Source organism: Nothoprocta perdicaria, unplaced genomic scaffold (assembly GCF_003342845.1).
Source record: "Nothoprocta perdicaria isolate Ctin4 unplaced genomic scaffold, notPer1 scaffold_53, whole genome shotgun sequence".
Lineage (NCBI taxonomy): Eukaryota > Metazoa > Chordata > Aves > Tinamiformes > Tinamidae > Nothoprocta > Nothoprocta perdicaria.
In genome coordinates, this window is record NW_020455788.1 from 1,932,791 (window position 1) to 1,950,983 (window position 18,193).

Consider the following 18,193-nt stretch of genomic DNA (forward strand, 5'->3'; position numbering starts at 1 on the left):
GCGCGGGGCTGCGCGGGGGCTGCGCGGCGCGCAGGATGCTGCGCCTGCCGCTCGCCCTGCAGGCGCTGCTGGCGCTGGCGCTGCGCAGCCGGGGCGCGGAGCGCTGCCCCGCCGCCCTGTGCGAGTGCTCCGACTGGGAGGACTACAAAATCACGTGCAGGGACATCCACTTCATCCCCAGGCTGCCGCAGGACACGCAGACGCTGTGAGTACCGCGCGTTGCGCTGCGCTGTGCGGGACATCCTCGCCCACGTGCGGGCGCGGGCAGGGCCGCGCCGTGGGCAGCGCGGCCGGACACGGAGCCAGCCCCGCGCTCCACACACGCGCAGGCCGGCAGACACGGGAGGAGCGACCCTCCAGCCTCGGGAAACAACCACGCGCTGAGCCTTAGCAGTGCTGGGCAGGGTGCAGGACAGTCAGGTCCCTGGAGTGTCCGTCCAGAGTTCACGGGAACAGAGAATGCCAGTATCCCAGTGGGGAGTCAAAATGTTTTGTAGAAACGGGAGTGTGGAGTACGTGATTTACCAGCAAATCTGGGACTTGCCAAGGTGGCAAGTAGAGTAACTCAGGTAGCTAAACACCGGTGTTGGTACCATTAGTGGTGCCTCAAAATCTCCTGTTTGGGCTCCAGCGCCGCTCTGCAGGGTGTGGGTAGAGTGTGGGTCTMTCCCCGGTGCCGTGGCCCGGCTGCCGGCCCCACGCCGAGGTCCCACATAGCTACCGGGCACCTCAAAGGCTCCAGTTCCGCAGTCTCAGCCCCTCCATCACTCCCTCTCTCCGCTTTGTCTCACAATGTCTCTAATCTCAAAAGCAAAGTTTGTGAGTAAAGTACTTTCTGATACAATAAACAAACTGGAACTCAGCTGATTTAATTGCAAGATGAAACCCTCACAAGTTGTTTGTGTCTTGATAGTGACTCTTGGGACATTCACTGAAAATATGAGCCACAAAGGTGTTGGAATAATGGGCTTCTCAAGATTTTTAACATTTAGAACCAATGATTTTCACAAATTACTTACCTCAAGGTGTGCAGAAAAAATAATTTGCGGTATTTCCCCTATTTGTGATTATTATTATTATACTCCTGCACTAACTATTCCATATGTGTGTATGTAAAATTTTAAATTGAACCTTTTTGGTTTGAGACATTATACTTTTGTATATATGGTTAATTTGGGTTGAAATTGCAGTAATGCTGATATATGTAATGACAATCTAGAAAACGAATGATCAGCAGTTTTAGTCTATAATAAAAAATATGCCTTGGTATTTGATATGTGCACTTAAAGTAGTTAAGGAAAAAAAAAGTTCATCTCACGGAACTGGACACTTTCTTGGAAAAATGGTGATGTGACTTTGACACAAAGCGGCTGCAAAGTATCTATTTCTACAAGCTCACAGGTACAGAACCGAGGATGTTGGAAATGCAGTGGCTTAAATACCAGTTGCAATGAGGATCTGTGAAATCCCCAGTACTGCTTTCTTCTTGTCTTGCACTGCCTGTTAAATAGGACACTAAAAAAGTTTGCAAGGGTCATCCCTATCAGTAGAGATGATTAAGATACATAGTAACACAATAATGTTATTGTCTGCTAAAACAGAGTGGGGATTTTATTTCCCTGAGGAAAAAAAAAAAGATAAAAATAATTGAAAAAATATTTTCTGAGTTTGAGTGTATCTTAATGGTCTGTATTGTTTATTGATAGTGTGTTGGTTAACACAGACACAGCAGGACAAGAAAAAAATCCAGCAAATGCAAACTGTGATTCTACACTGTATGTTCTAAAAGGCAAAACATGTACAGTATAGTTGGTTTGTAAATAAATAGCAAAATTCTCATGGAAATAAGGAAAAGAACTCCTTAAAAAGCTTTTTTTTTAAAAAAAAAAAATCATTTTTCCTTATTTCCAAGCCCTTTTTTTTCATCTTCTCTTTGCTTCAATATGCAGGTTTCTATGTGGAAATGGTGGGTACATGCTCCCTCTGTGTTATCTGGATCACTGAAGTCTAGCAGACTGTCTAATTCTGTACTTCCTTGCTCTGAGCAAATTACTTGGCTTTTCTTTCACTCTCATGCATTAAATAGGAGATCAAAAAATACATTTTATATCTGTTTTTCATTCAGAGCACATTCAAACACTTCAGCATGATTTATTTTCACTTGAAGAGCCTTTCCGGAACAAGTAYGAGGCATTTGTAATGTTTTGCATCCTTCTGCCTTATAACTGGCAACATTTCTGAATTAGAGACAAAAGATGCCAAAATAATTAACATTTCTGTTATTCTTAAAACCAAATGAAGCCTTCTTTTGAAGTGAAGAATGTATGTGCACGTATGTGTGTATTGCATATTGACAATCTCTGAAAATATCCAAGTCCAKCAATTTTGTTGCTTCAGATAAAGAACTTTTGCTACATGTGAATCTCAAGTCTGAAGATTCTGAAACATTCCTTCATGGCTATTCAGTTTTGCAGAATCRGTAAAGACTGCGGTGAATCTGGGAACATCTTGCCAGCTTTTGGAGATGATGGGTTCTTTTCAGCATATAAGATCTTGAGCTTCAATTAAAGCTTCATTCAGATGATTCACTTGGGGCTGCTCTCAGTCCTCTGCCCTACTTCTGGAGGGGAGAACGAGCCTTTTTTTCAACAAGACACACACTTGTAAGAAATTACAAAAAAAAATATTTTTTAACTCCTCTAGTGGAACAGCGTCATGAACTTCAGGAAAATGTTGTTTTAGACAAGCTTCAATGTATTTATGCAAACATAATTAATACAGGTGCATACCCAGGTTCGGTACATGAAAGTTGTTACTGGAGCTCTTTATTTTTCAATACAAATGTTTATATTTCTTCTTTTTTCTTTTCTTTCTTTTCTTTTTTATGTGGAGTAAACAAGATGACAGAAAAAAGATTTTATATATATATGTGTGTATATATATATATTGCAGGCAGCTTTTATATTTTAGGYAGTATGACAGCAGCCTAAAGTTAAGGATTATATGCAAATGCCACACCATGCTAGGAAAGCAAGTCTAAGTGGTAAGAAAATTCCAAACTACCTCCTTCCTAATTCTTCCCCCAAGTGCTTTCATCTCCCTCCTCCCTCCAGCATGTGACTGGACAACAGGGTGGCTCAGGGTTGTGTGTGTGCTGAGTGATTACTTCCCACAAAGTGGGYATGGACTGAGCTTTCCCTGCTTTATTTTACATTATTATGGCTTTTTTTATTATTCTTTTTTTTTTCCCCAGAAGAGATGCTAATAACACTTCTATTTCTCTACCCAGATGCCATTTTCACATCACTTTGATCACATTTGGTTGAAATTGGATGAGGAAGAGTTAGGTGGGACAGACAGATAAATAGACACAAAGAGAGCAGAGTCTTTAGGAAAATGCTCTTTACATTAGATAACAAGCTACCATTATGCATCTGCTCCAGGCTARTGGCCACGTGTAGGATACTGGTCTTCAATAAATGTCAGATAACTCACCCTGCAGAGGCAAGTAATGTGCCTTGTGTCACGTTCACTATGTGCACAGGGACATCAGGGTAACAAGGTGTCACATGTCATCTAGCTCTTTTAGTACCCCATGCTGGTGTCAACTTTTGATAAAAAAGAGATACAGTAACAGTGTAATATATTTTATTAATTTACAATATATTTAGAATTAACAATGAAGATATATCAAATATTAATAAATACTTATTGGCAAATGCCTTTTTGAAGTAGAGAAGAAAATATGTAGAGACTTACTAGCTTTCCTGTGATAGCTGCACCATTAGCATCTACATTTTCCACAAGTTAAATGAGTGCATTAGAACATTTTGAGCTCACAGAACCCATCAGTAAAACTGAAGGAGATGGAGTTTCTATTTTACACTATAAATAAATAAATAAATAAATAAATATATAAATATTTCCCTCAAATCTCTGTCTAGGGATCCTCTTAAATCCAAAGACTTTCCACCTTCAGGTAAGCTCAGTACCGTTTTCAGTTACTTTCTTGCTTTCAAGAACCAAAAGGTTGTGCTGTGAGTKTGAGTCTTGATATGACTAAAGAGCCAGGCTGGGTATTAAAATAATCTGGTTAGATTTCTGTGTGTGTGACTTGTGTGTGTGTATGGGAGGGTACTTTAAAAAAAAAAAAAAATCAAGGGAACCATATAAATCTAAGTTGAAAGTTTGGAAGTTGAAACCTAAGTTGCTTGTATATTGAACCTTAAATCTTCACTTCTGCTTCTACGCTTATTTTCAGGGACATTATGTGGTTTTTTTCCCCTATAGAACCACAACATCAATCAGTATCCCAGATCCACAAAGCTTATTTTTATGGACAATTGTTAATATTTTATTTTGTCTTCACTGGGGTATATATTCCACATTTTATTTCCTCTGTACCCTTCAGATCTGAGTAAGAATACAGAAATAGTAATTCTATCATGATCTTTTTATAGACTTCATTAATTCAGAAAGATGTAGCCTCCTAAATGCATTTCATAAATGACCTTGTGACATAACCACATAATTATTATCCTTATTGTAACGATGAAGCACTAAGATTCTAAAAGAACAGGAAGGCATAGTTAAATAACCAATTAAAGCAAGCTATGGAAGCAAAAGAGCATCCCTCAGAAAAGAGAAGTCATGCCTAACGAGGAAATCTCTGAAAAATTCAAGTAACACATGACAGTTTTTTTTATTATTATTATCATTATTATTATTATTATTATTATTATTATTATTATTATTATTTATTTTGATTAACCACATATTTATTGGACTATGCCAAGAGCTTATTCACCTAATTCACAAGTAGCTGGGACTCTTCCCATTTTCATGCTTCTAGGCTGGGAAAGAAAGCAGCTGTGATACCCACCTCCCTCTGGAAAAGTTCTAGAGGGTGACATTGGTCAGACAGTGGTTTCAGATAAATATTAAAAATATATTTAAAAAAGAGAGGAGAAGATTGTTCCTTGTCAGTTTGCCACCAGGTATTACCAGTAGTTGTAAAAATAAACTCTTACTGTTCCCTTTGAGTGAGTCTAGTTGCCATTAGAGAAAGCAGGAACTACACAGATCCACTACAAGAAAATTAAAACCTATATACTTCATTGTTTTAGTTYATAGAGCTTAATAATGCAGCTTTTGCTAACATATTTAAGAAACTTCTCTCCTAATAACTCAGAGGTTATCTTAATTACTTCATTGAAAGAAATCATCAATGATTTTTCACCTGCTGCCATTTAATTGTAACAAACAGAGGGTGTTTGCTTCCTAACAACTGTTAAAAAAAAAAAAAAGAAAAAGAAAAAGAAAAACACACATTCTTGCTTGTGAAAGTGTGAAAATAAATTGCTAGGTGCTTGTTTACGAACATCATTTCTTTTCCCCCCAGTAAGCTGTAGAGGTAGAGATTTTAAGGTCAAGAGGGCTCACTGAGTCAGCTGCATGGCATTCTGGATGATAAAGAACATAAAGCTTCCCTGAAATGTTTACTGTTTCAAGTTCGATAGCTACATTTTTGTTTTGTTTTGATAGAAAAATCATAATTTATTGATTTAAAAGGCAATCATTAGCAAGAATAAATAATATCTACAAAAAAAAATCCATTTGTTCAGATAGTCAATCATCCTTCCTTTTTAATTGTGTTTGTAGCTACTTCTGGTTGGGACAAAGAGTAAAATTGTGTCTATACTGTTTACTTTAAGCAACTAAGTTCTGCTCCTAGTATTGCCACTCCAGAAGCACAAACCTCCCTGCACTGGCTGTTGASGAAACTGAGGCTTCTGACTTATCCTCCAAAATGCACACCAAAAGAGTACCAGAACTACCCTAAAATACATCCATTTCTCTCCCATGATGAAAACTGGGTGAATAAAGCATTATGCCACTTGATTTTGTARGGCCTTTATCTATCAGATGAAAGAAACCTTCATTCTCACAGTTGAGATTATGATCACATTGGTCCTTTTTGATAAATYAGACAAACACTTCTCACTTTAAGGCATGTTTTTCAATATTTTGTTTAAATTTGTAATTCCTTTTCAGCCTGTTTCCTGCTGCCTCCTATACCTACCTCTTCTTACACTGTAAGCATCTGAAATTGAACTATCCATATGTATTATTAAAATTTGGGGGCCATGGAATTCCAGTGGCTGAGTCTACCCTTCCTGTCCTTCCCAAAGCCTCTAAGATTCGCTCACCAACCTAAAGGAAGAATCATACAGTTCTCCACAGGCAGATGAGAATGATAACCATAGATCAAGAACGTACAATACTCTCAGCATCTGCCCACTTCCAGAGCCTGTTCATTGAGGTATTTGTTTGCCCATTCCTTACTCCTTAGTGGTTCTTTCTTCCAACTACACGCCCAGTCTTGTATGTTAACTTCATGTTTCCCTAATGTCTTTTCAAAAGGAGTTCCTCAGGTCTACTACTGGTTGCATGAAAAAGCCTCCAGAATTTGACTCCCTCTATCTTCYTATCTAGGGCACCCTGTCCCTCCTTATGTGTAGCCTTCCATCATACCCCTTCTCCAGGCTACTCAGTTCCTTCTTCTGTGGAAGCCTTTCTATCYTCCTTCCTGCTTTCTCTGAATTTCTTCCACTTCTAAATAAATAAATATTCTTTTCCAGATGGGGATACAAGCCCTTCCCTGGATATTCAGGCAAGCAAACCATGAATTTGTACAGTGACATGAATATGTTCTCTATTCCTTTCTTAGTACTTTATCGTATTTGATTTGCGTTATTGACTGCTCCCAATCACTAATTCCATGTTTTAAGGGAAATTGTTTAGCATAATGCCAAAATCTGCTTCTAAGTGAAATGATCAGCTCAGAACCTGATGGTTTTTTGTATGTGACAGAAGGATTTGTTTTCCCCAAGTGTGTTATTTACATCTATTGACTCATCAGATCTCATTTACTGTTTTATTTTCCAGCCACTTAATTCTGCAAGGAGTTTCTGAAATTTCTCTCAACTCTTTGCATTACTACCACGGTAACTTTCTATCGTGATTAAACTTTGTTACCTCACTGCTTACCCTTTTCTCTGGCTCATTTATGAATGAATCAAATAGCAGAAGTCTTATCCTAGATTCCTGCAGAAATATCATCCATTGTTTCCTATTTTTAACCAATAATTTATGTGTGGAGTGTATTTATCTAAACTGCCATGATCTTGAAAATGGAATGGACTTTTTTTTTTTTTTCTAAAAGGAGAACAAATTTTTCTTTTATGTATGGAATTGTCTCCTTGGGGGCATGTAATTATGGAATTTATTCCATATTTACATAGAAAGAAGTTTATAATATGTAAAATTCTGACATTTATACTTGCTGGAAAGCAATAGAAAAAACTATTTCTTGTTTAAGAAAGATAATTTATATCACTATCATCTGTGGATCAAAACCTTTTAATTTCAGCTAGTGTAAAATACAGGAAACAGATGGCTCTTGCCTCCAAAAAATGATGTAGGAATACAGACAGGTACAGACAAACACGGGCAGGCATGATATCCATAGGGCAGTAGAATTCTGTATATTTACAGATATGTTTTGTACAAGTTTCTGAAATACTTTTCTGTAAGGTAGGACTCTACCATTATTGTGAATTATAAATGAAAGGAATTTTTAGTAAGCTAACATGGAACCAAAAATACTTCTTTGCGGCTGTTTTTAGTAGAAATTCAAGCAGCTCTGAAATAACTTCCTGTTTAGTTTTATTTTTAAAAGTCATTTGCTGAATCTCAACATGAGTATTAAAATGAATGTCTCTGTACATTTTCCTATGTACTCTTAATGTTTGTCATATRTCCAAAAAGAGCTGGTTTCAGAGATCTTCCTGAATTTTAAACATTTCTGACAATTTTAAAGACCTCTGAGGTTTTTAAAATCTGTTTCCATACGGTCTCAACACAGAGTGGCCTTCTTGGTCTCACAAAACCATATGTTGCCTTTTTGTTCATATGGAATTGCAGAAAATTTCTTAATTTGCCTTAGAAATGTAAAGAAAATRGTTAACTAAAGCATGCTGTTCTCTAATCACTGCTCAGCTAATCAAATTCCCTCCATATTTCCAAATCCACCTACAAAGATTTCTTTAAGGGACACAGTTCAAGTGGTCTGTTATGGAAATATTACCTACGGTAACGTTTTCATAGACTGGAAGAAGGGCTTCTATCTTGTAACTATTTTTTAATCCATATGTATGACTCACACAGCAATAAGTTAATCAACAACAAAAAGAGTTTTTTTAAGATGGTGAAATAATAGGAAAATGGTGAGAGAGAAGTGCCAGGTGGAAAAAGAAAGCACAATTTTGGTGGCAAGGATGAAAGTTCTCCTTTTGTGGATCTATGCTATGACTGTTTTATTCCTGACCTCCACTAAAAACATAGTGTTATTTGAAGGAGTTGAGATTTTGCWTTTAATGTAGACATACGTGCTCAGCCTTATTGCAGGAACAAGTGTTTTGCTGAAACTAGTAAGGGTTGCAAAGAGCAAGAGAAACTTTTGAAAGGACATTAGCAGAACAAGGAACAAGAAAACTGCGTGCTCACCCCTCAGTCGTACACAGGACCGTCTGGAAAGGGCCTCAATTCTTCTACTGCCTTGTTTTTTTAATGATAAGTCATAATGTCTCCAAGATCCCTAAGCCTGAGGTCATAGGGCCCAAGAAAGTGAAGCATTACCTGTAGCAGAAGATGACWGACCAAAGTAAATTGAACAAATATGAATCCATGGGACCAGGAGGGATGCACCCAAATGACAAGGGACCCTGATCAATGCYCCTGGAAGGCTGCACTTTATTGTCTTTGAAAGGTCATGGTGATCAAGGGAAGATCTTTATGGATCACACACAGATCCTTATGGATCTGGGAAAACACAGGCTGATGATTGCTGCCTAGTAATTTCTTGTATGTGAGTCCTTCTGTACCTTCAAACATTCTTTTGCAGGTGCTATTTGCTGTCTGGCTAGGGAAGATCAAGACTCATATAGTGGCATAATTATTTTCTCTGTTTTATTCTTTATTTTTTAATTAATAATTACTGCCATTTACTCTGCCTTTTTGACCTCTGCTAAGCAGCTGACAGCAATCACAGGCACTTAGTGGTCCATCAATTATAAACCATAGTAGCCAGCAATAACACTATGGTCTTACTCCCTTTCCTGGGGAAAGTGCAAATTTTATGACTGCATTTTTTTTTCTGAAATTTCACAACCCCTTTTGAACTTTCTTTACAACCATTGATAGATTCTCAGCCTCATCTTTTAGAAACAGCTCTTCTCTACCTCATCCTCCAGAACCTGAGCTCATGGAGCAGTCATCTTCCTTTTGGGAAAGCCACCAGCAGAGGGAGCACATATTGCCAGAGAAATTTTCTTGGGAGAGTTAGTCTWTCAGAATATATCATCATGATCTGTAAGCAACACCTGAATATGAGAGAAGGGTGAGAATGGCTCAGAATATCTGACAGTATTATTTTTATTGGTAGTTGTCAGGAACAGATCTAGGGATAARAACTTTTATATATTGAACTGTGTCTTAGGGATTGGAGCTAAGAGGTAAAACCAGAACAGAAATCTGCACTGTTTCTACCCACAGTATTTCACCTATGGAAGAAYAGAAAGTTACTACTAGAAATATTCTGAATCCATAAATGCTTGCTGTTACAATAAACACTTAAAGTAGAGAAATCTAGGGAACCAGTAAAAGTTATTGAAGTAGGGAAAAAAGTAGGAATAAAACTCTGCAAAGGATTTTAGATTACGGCCTCATGAAAATATAGAGGAGCTTATATGCATTACACTGCATGAGCATAAATGGCCAGCCCCATTAGGGACATACCCTAGAAGCCTCAGAACCTTCCTTTTGTCAGAGCAGAAAGGGTCAGAGGAGCTACAATGTTTTTAGGGCCCATCTTGCTATATGTGGCAGACGGTTAGCCTTATAACAATCTTCATATTATATGATCTATGTAATTTAACTTTTTCCTGCATTATACACAGCATAGTGTTAATGTGATGGGCTATTAATACTGTTTAATATTAGGTTTCCTTTCAGATAATATTTCTTTTTTTTAACCTTTACTGTTGCCTCAGTCTCTATATGTAAATACCTCAAAATCCATGAGAGAAAATATTTCAAACATTATGCATCATGTAACACAAACTTTCTTCTTAAAAAATGACATTTAAATTTTAGCTTTTATTATGCAGAGATCTCTTACAGGTAATTGCTGTGTATTTTGTGGATTTGTTTCTATTTCAGAGCAAGGTCAAAAGATTTCTATAAAATACTGCTGTAAGATTAATCTATGCTATGTTCTTCTAGACAGCTCATTCTCTCTTACTTGATAACAAGAAAWTTTTTTAACTTATTATCTAATGTAGAGATATAAATGGTAAAGAATTCACTGTAGGTTCTATCATTGCTTCTACCTAAGTCAATAGGATTGGATTTTGCAAAATCCTGAGTATCATTTCTTGTTGGCTTGACTGAATAGCAAACTCTAGTACAGATAGAATCTGTCAACATAAAAAAAGTCCTTCATTGCAGACAGGCCAGTCTTGATTAACACAGGAATTCTGGTTACCACCTAAAAGACACCTAGGAGTAGCTGACAAGTTTCTGTGCAACTCTTTTTTTTTTTAAATATATATCTTGTCAACATGAGTTCAGACTACAGCTGAACACTAAAGCACATGCTTGGAGCTAAGTTTTTAGGAAACTAAGACTGTACCACATACTTCTCATCTCTATTTCTGCAGATCAGTCTGTCAGGGTATTCCAGGTATACTTCATGCAAAATTGTTCTTCCATAGTTGTTAAGAAAGTCATATCACTCCATTATTTAAAATTACTTCCTAATATGGCCCAATTTCCCAAATATAATTGCCTCATTTTAGACTGCTTTGAAGTTCTTTAAACATACAATGCAGAAAATATGAGAAATTCTTTTATTTTAGAAATATGAGAAGTCTGTGCCAGGCAAATTTGTGAAAGCCTGTCTTCTTAACTGATAATAATAGCAAACACATTATTCTTAGCTTTTTGCAAAATACCCTGTAAACAGGTACTCAGTAATTGCTGTTTACTGTAATCCTCTTAGCTCTTTCTTTTCTTTTAGAGTTATATCAATAAACTCTGTCCTCTCTTTTCGATAGAAAGCCGTAGTGTGCCTGTGAAATGGAACAGATAAAGAAAATACTGTCAAAAGAAAACAGTGTAATGAAAACTGACTACAGGAGCAATCCAAGATTCAGTGACCTGAAACACTTAGAAAACCAATCTGTAAAACAACTGAAAATAAACTTTTTAAACTCCGTTGTGAGGTTTTTTTGCTATTAGGATGACCAAAATTATCTCCCAGGTGTTGAAAAGATAAAATGGGTTTCTCCTGCTTGATTWCCACTGTGTTTTGTGAAAAAGGTTAGCGTTCCTTTTTATGTGAACTTCTTCTTAGCATCTATAAAAAGATGTATGTGCAGTTTCCCCACTTTTCTCTTGAAAACTCATTTTGGGCTATGTTGGTGGGTAGGGAAATACAGGTGTCCAAAATCAGTTGTTTAGTTTATATTTGTATTCTTTTGCTTTTTTTGCATATTTCTCATACTGATTTATTCTCCAGTGAAATGTCTTGCATACAGAGAAAAATATTTAAAACATATTTAAAATTATGACAGCTGATTAACATGACAGCTTCCAGTTTCAAGATGGCAAGTTTTACATGAAGACAAACTGCATTTCAGAAAATAATACATATCTTTCACACATCTAACATAAGGGCCTTTGAATAACCTTAGCATTACGCAGCAAAATTGCATATGATAGTTACAAAGATTAGAAGTCTTGTGAAATGAGATCATGAAATGATCTTATTTGTATAAGTTGAAATGTGATTAGATATCATTTAAAACAGTAATCTTTTGCTTTTAAATTCTTTAAATTGCGTTGGTCTTTACTGCTTTTTCTGAGAGGATATTTTGTATTTGAAACACTCATAGATTTTTGGAGAAAAGAAGGAAAGTGATTTCATGACATGTCCCATCCCATATAATTTTACTGAAACACATATTTAAAGCGTATTTTAAAAATTAGTAAAATGATTTCTTGCCATTTCTTAGGACTTACAACTGTGCCATTGCAAGAATATTAGTTTAACTAAATCTCTATCGGAAATTCCTATGTGTATATGAAAACATTACCTTCAATGTGATTCTCCCTAAAATGAAACCCATGAAATAATTCTACACCTTTCATTTGTACAAGGATTAAATTAGCATTGAAATGTGTGTTAATCTTATCTAAATCTTGTCTAAATATTAAACCATTATCTATCTTCTTTTTTTTTTTTCTTCAGCTTTTAAAGAGAGTGATGATGATCTAAATTGCTTTGTCAGCATCTTTTGGCAGTTTTCTTTCAGTGTGGTTCCTAATAGAATTCTTTATTACTGCTTTTTTTTCCAGTTCTTTCAGGTTCTCAGCTGCTTAGAATTAAATACCTCTAGTTCATTTACATATAAGTTGTGAGCATTCTTCAGTCCTGATAGTTCTGGAATGCATTAATGACCGTTAGTAACTCACTGGTTTGTTTATAAATGGAATGTAGCGTTCATGAAAGCCAAGGCTTCCTGCTAAGTCTTCATTTAATACTCAAAGGAAGCAAGAAGGTAGGTGATCACAAACTGAAGAGGAATGAACTCTGAAATTATGATTTTTTTTCATGAAATGATCTTATTTTTTCTTTGTTTTGAGCCATCTGTAAATCACATTTTAAATGGTTAGCATTTAGAGTCAAAAAAAGTGTTCTAAAATAAGAAAATACCCCTGTGATACAACAGAATATACTTAAGGCAATTAGACAATAAGGCAATTAACACCACTAATTACATTGCAATTAACTCTACTTAATTTACAGAATGATTCTAGTTTCATTATCTTATGTTTGCCTTAAGCTGCTTAATCTTATATGGGTCTAAGATATAGGACTGATATGTTAAATAATTGAAACATTTTTTGAACATTGTCAAAACATCTTGTTCGGCAAAAATTTGCTTTTATATTTTTGCATCTTTGCAAATCTTAATTACACAAATATAAAGAGAATTACCTCAGCCACTAGGGTCGTCTTTTGAAATGTTTTGTGGATAAAAAATGAAGTTATTTTTTCCAGATTTATTGATGCTTTTAACCTTAATAAAGGTAAAAGTACGCAAGTTACCAGCGGAGTAATTTTTTATTAAATGGGACTGAAAATTCTTGAGTGTGTTGCTTTTGCCCTAACATAGAAAGGCTTCAATTAAGTTACTCAAGTTACTCTATTAAACGTGCAAGTACTTATAGACACAATTCTTCTCACAGGGAAAAGAAAGTCATACTTTCTCAAATAGTGTTTTTTTCTTCATTCTGAAAAAGTATACTTTCTTAGGGGATGTACTTAGTGAATTCACAGAGAATTATGCAGGCTTAAATAAAATTGTTGTGTGCAAGATAGGAAGAATCACAACCCATTAGCATAATAAATGCTCTAATATTTTTTCAAATCTTCACAAAGTATATTTTGATTGGTGCCAGAAGCTGGAGTTAAGGCTTGAGCTGCACTGCTCTTCTCTTTCTGACTTTGGCCTCTAAAACTTCCTACACTGAAKTCTAAAACCTGATGCTTCCCCAGGCTGAGGAGCACATTAACATAGTTGGGTAAGCCTGCAGTCTTTCTATGCACCTTGTCTGGGCTAACATAAACTAGAATTACTCTCATTTTTGCTTCATCATAGACTGTTCTGGTTGAGAATTTTCTCAACTTGTCTTCTTCTCACTCCTAAGACTTATYATTCCTAGAAAAGGAATTTCCTAGAAATTCCTAGGATAGACAATTCAAAAGTTTCCATTTTAGAATGAGGGAGCACACCAACCTAACCAAACCAAATAATGAAACAGGAATGGAGATGAGAGAAAGATGGAAATCCTGGCAAGTCAAGAATAGGAATTTTGGAGCCGAGTTGGAGTGGTATAGGACTTTTCGATGTTACACYGTGATTATCAAAGAATATTAATTGCCAATCTTTTATTTCTATAGGAGATTTATGGAGACTCATCTAAGAACRATTCCAAGTGAAGCTTTTTCCAATCTCCCCAACATCTCTAGGATGTAAGTTTTGTTTCTGACATTATTGTTTTAGTAGTTGTTAGTGTTAGTAAATTTCTGTGGGGTGCCAGAGGGACTTACCAGTCACTTCTGTATTTAAACATGAGCACAGATACACTAATACGCAAATGCACAGTGAGCAGTCTCAACATGTYAGCCGCACAGGAGAATTCTTCCCCRTTGTCCCCACCTTCTCATGCAGTGTATTGGTTGCTAATGTCACCACAGTTGTCCCAAGTTTATTTCTTCTTCTTGGTGGCTGACACAATCTAGTACCTTGCTTATAGCTAACTGGCACAGGGAACTTCTCTACCACCTCCCAGTTCAATCTCTAGAACTACAGAATCATTTGAAGAGCCCACATTTTCTCTTCTGTTGTTTATTATATGATGCCTGCAAAAAAATAATTAGGGGCCTTAATTTGGACAATATCTATGCCTTTCTGAGTTTTGCTCATCACATGACTACTGTTATAGATCATGAATTTCAAGTTTTTTTTTTTTTTTTTTTTTTTTAATAGAGTGTTCATTAAGGAAGAACCATTACTTGTATTTTAACCAAAGCTGTGTGTGTGTCTTGGCATCTATAATGTACCACACATCCAATCTTGCACTCACAGCCTGTAAATTCTAGTGAAAATACCAGTTATTCCTTGCTTGATAAATGTTCTGAAGCTTCAGTGGGATAATAATGTGCTTCTWGTTTCAAATGGTTGTATTTTTGAATTTTAAGCTATGTTTGTCATCGGGCAAAAAAAAATCTTAAAAACAAGAACAAGAAACAAACCAAACAAGCCAACCTCAAATTCCTAGCCCTAGCTGCTTGGCATGGCTCTATGATGCCTGCTCATTTTTCTGGCTTTCATTTCATTTACTGTCARGCTGGTATATACATAAGCTGTTTACTACATTGAACAGATTTTAAAAAAATGCTTCATTGATGTAATCCATCTGTCATATATGTTAAAATGTAAAATAGAATAATTACTTTTTTCCCTTCTAAGGCAGGAACTCCAGTTTCATACGAAGCAAACATTTGCTACTTAAAGGAAATCAGAATTAAACAATCGTACACAAACCATATTCAATTGCAGAGTTACAGACTAGAAATACATTAGCTATCCCTCTTTTAGATTTTTCCTTTCTTTTGCAAGAAAAGAAGAGTTTTCTTAAAGTAATGGTAGTCTGAAAAGGGAATCTGCTCATCATATAGTCTCTCCTAGTTTATTTTTTCCCAAATCTGTTCAATCACTGTTGAATACATTTATGAAAAGTTCATCTGATGTTAGACAAGTTAAAACTATTACAGCTAACATGGTTTTAGCTCCAGGCCAAGGAGGAATTAAATTGCCTGAGAATAGATAGCAGCATTAGCCATCTGCTGGTTCTTAAAGCATACCCTGGACACCAAGCATTGCTTCTAATTTGTTAAAATGTTTTAAATGTTATTTAAATAACCTTTGCCATTGAAAGATATTTTCTATAGCATTTTTAAAAACATTTAAAAATCTGATATACAATTTATTGAATTAAAAATAAACTATTAGGTAAAAATCATATTTTATTTACTACTTACAGTTATTACTTTTAATACTATGTTTASAAGAAAATTACAGGAATGTTAAGTATCTTCTCTATTTATTTTATAGAATACAACTCACCTTAGAACAGATACGTTAATATCTGTTTAGGCCTGTCTAGAGGGAGGAAAATGCATATTTTATATTTATATACAGATATCTGTGAGTGTGCATGAAATATTCAATTTATTTAATTCAATTCTGACATCTCTAATTAGTTGCATTGCAACTTTATTCACATAAAAAGTAGTGTTTAAAAAGTAGTTCCAGGCTTATTATATCCCTAATGATGAAGAGACACTGTAGAGCTATTTCCTCATCTAATTCAGTAGCTCCATAGCATTATAAATGCTCTTCAGTATAAGCTTAGTATAGATAAATATTTAAGTTCATTGTTTGCATCTTAATACTGAGTTATGATTCTCTATATATCCTTTAACATTTGAWGTATGACTAAATTGTCTCTCTCTAAATTTATGTTAGAGCTTTTTTTTAATTATTTTCTTTCTCCCCTCAACAATATCAAAACATCAATTGTTCTGGTGATTTGCTTTTCTTTAATGGTCTTGTGGCAAGTATGTCAGTGATGACCTGTGGCTGCCTTTATTTTCTTCCTTCCTTCCCTTTCTATTTTCTTGTATATAGAAAAATAAGCCCATTTAACTGAGAGGTATGTGTCCTCAAAGAACAACAGGGTGATCTTAGGTGAGAAAAGAGAAAAAATACAATTCTAATAAAGCTTTCTGAAGTCAGAAAGGACCCTTTTGAGGCTAAGTGGCCTTACTGTGTCCTTTTGAAGCAACTGCATCTGCAGCAGGCTGTGCATGTCAGGCATCAGCACACACCAGAGTCCTCCAGAAAGTTCCTTCCTCAGGCACCCCCAGCACCACCCACCACGTTAGGTGGATGAGAAAAAGAATGAGGAGAAAAATGGTTACATGGTGGGCACTAGCTATGGGTTACCAYGATCTCTGACGTATTTCTTCTCCTGTTTTCTGGTGTTTAGTTACATCTCTATAGATGAAACACTCCAGAGTCTGGAGGCCCATTCCTTCAACAGTCTACATCAGGTCACTCATATGTAAGTACTGTGATTAAATAAATGTAAATAAATGAATACTGTGGAATTTGAGGGTATGTGGAGTAACTTGCCTGTTGATGTTTGAGTTGTAATGCTTTTCTGTAGCTAAATATTCCTTATTTCCGTTCTCCTCCATAATGTTGATGCAGTCTCTCTTTTTCTTGTGCTTTCTTTCGTAAATCTTTCCCTTGCTTTTCTATATCCTCCTGTAGAAATGTAGGAAAATGTAGAGAAAAAAATCAGGGAGGACTGAATGATGAGCTCTTCTTTGATGTCAAGCCTAAATAATCTGCCAACTAAGAATTRTTTCTAGACATTTACTAAAGGTTAAGGGAATTTACTAAATTTAAAGAATTTACTAAAGGTAAGGGAAAATAGTAATAGCATTAAAATTAAAATCAGAAGACCAAAACAAAATCTTTGTTAGTAGAGCCAGTTTTCAAAACAAAATTGCAAAATATATCAGATCTTGAAATTGATCTTTTACAATTCTATGAAATCTAACAAGAACACATACAAAATATTCCTAATTAGAGGATTCAACATAAATAGTTCAGAAACTCTTTCTTTTTTTGCAAAGATTCCATGGGAAAGCATTGCCAGTCTTCCAATGTTCATGAAGCCTAGTTTGAAAGGACGGGTATCTATATTCCCCCCTCCCCCCCCCATCCCCCCAAAAATGTGACATGGCCAGATATATCTTTTAAACACACAACATATTGCTGTAAGGTRTAAAAGTGTGAAAGCTCTAATCCACTTCTCACATTTGTTCGTATTTGTGTTTGGCAAAACCAAAAATAACCTTAAATGAAACCAGGAAGACTCATGTTAGACACTTGAAAAGCTTTCTTATGGGTGGCYTAAGTGAACACTAGAATTGTTTTTCTAGGAAGGCTGTTTCTGTATCACTGAAGGCTTTTAAGGCTGTGCAACCAGAAACTCCACAGGTTTATTTAACCCTCACTCASCTTGCAGAGGAAGGCTTTGGAGTGAGAACTGTTTATCTTTGTTAGAAGACAGCTCCTTCTCTTGTAGATGGTTTCTCCAGGTCTGTATTTTTCGTAGCCTCTCTTCCTGCTTCACAGTTGTTGCGTCTTCAGGTTTTCTTATTTAACACAGATGAATGTTTATCGAAATGCCTACCAGCAACACCTTCCGTTAGCAAAGAATTAAGCACTTGGCAGTGTGTAACACATGTGGTGTTGAACTTGTGGTTAGCCATTTCAGAAATTCAAGATGATAAAATGCTATTGGGTCATCTCACTTCCTTGCAGGATCGTCCCATTCAATACAGTGTAGTATCTTGCCCATTTTAAATTATGCAAATCTAGAGGTTTTCTGAGGAAAAGGAATTATTTGGCTAGATACCAGTCTT

At 36.0% G+C, this 18,193-nt stretch overlaps 1 protein-coding gene across 3 annotated transcripts in view; it reads left to right on the forward strand.

Annotated features, from left to right (window-relative positions):
* Positions 1–35: 35 nt before the first annotated feature.
* Positions 36–18,193, forward strand: part of TSHR (thyroid stimulating hormone receptor) — a 41,281-nt gene continuing 23,123 nt past the window's right edge. Inside the window, exons 1-3 of one of the 3 annotated variants that reach the window (XM_026048294.1) lie at positions 36–205; positions 14,090–14,161; positions 16,744–16,818. In XM_026048294.1, coding sequence (XP_025904079.1) covers positions 36–205; positions 14,090–14,161; positions 16,744–16,818 — 317 coding nt within the window. The remainder of the gene's footprint in view (positions 206–14,089; positions 14,162–16,743; positions 16,819–18,193) is intronic. The other 2 variants (XM_026048295.1, XM_026048296.1) reach the window with 2 other exon arrangements.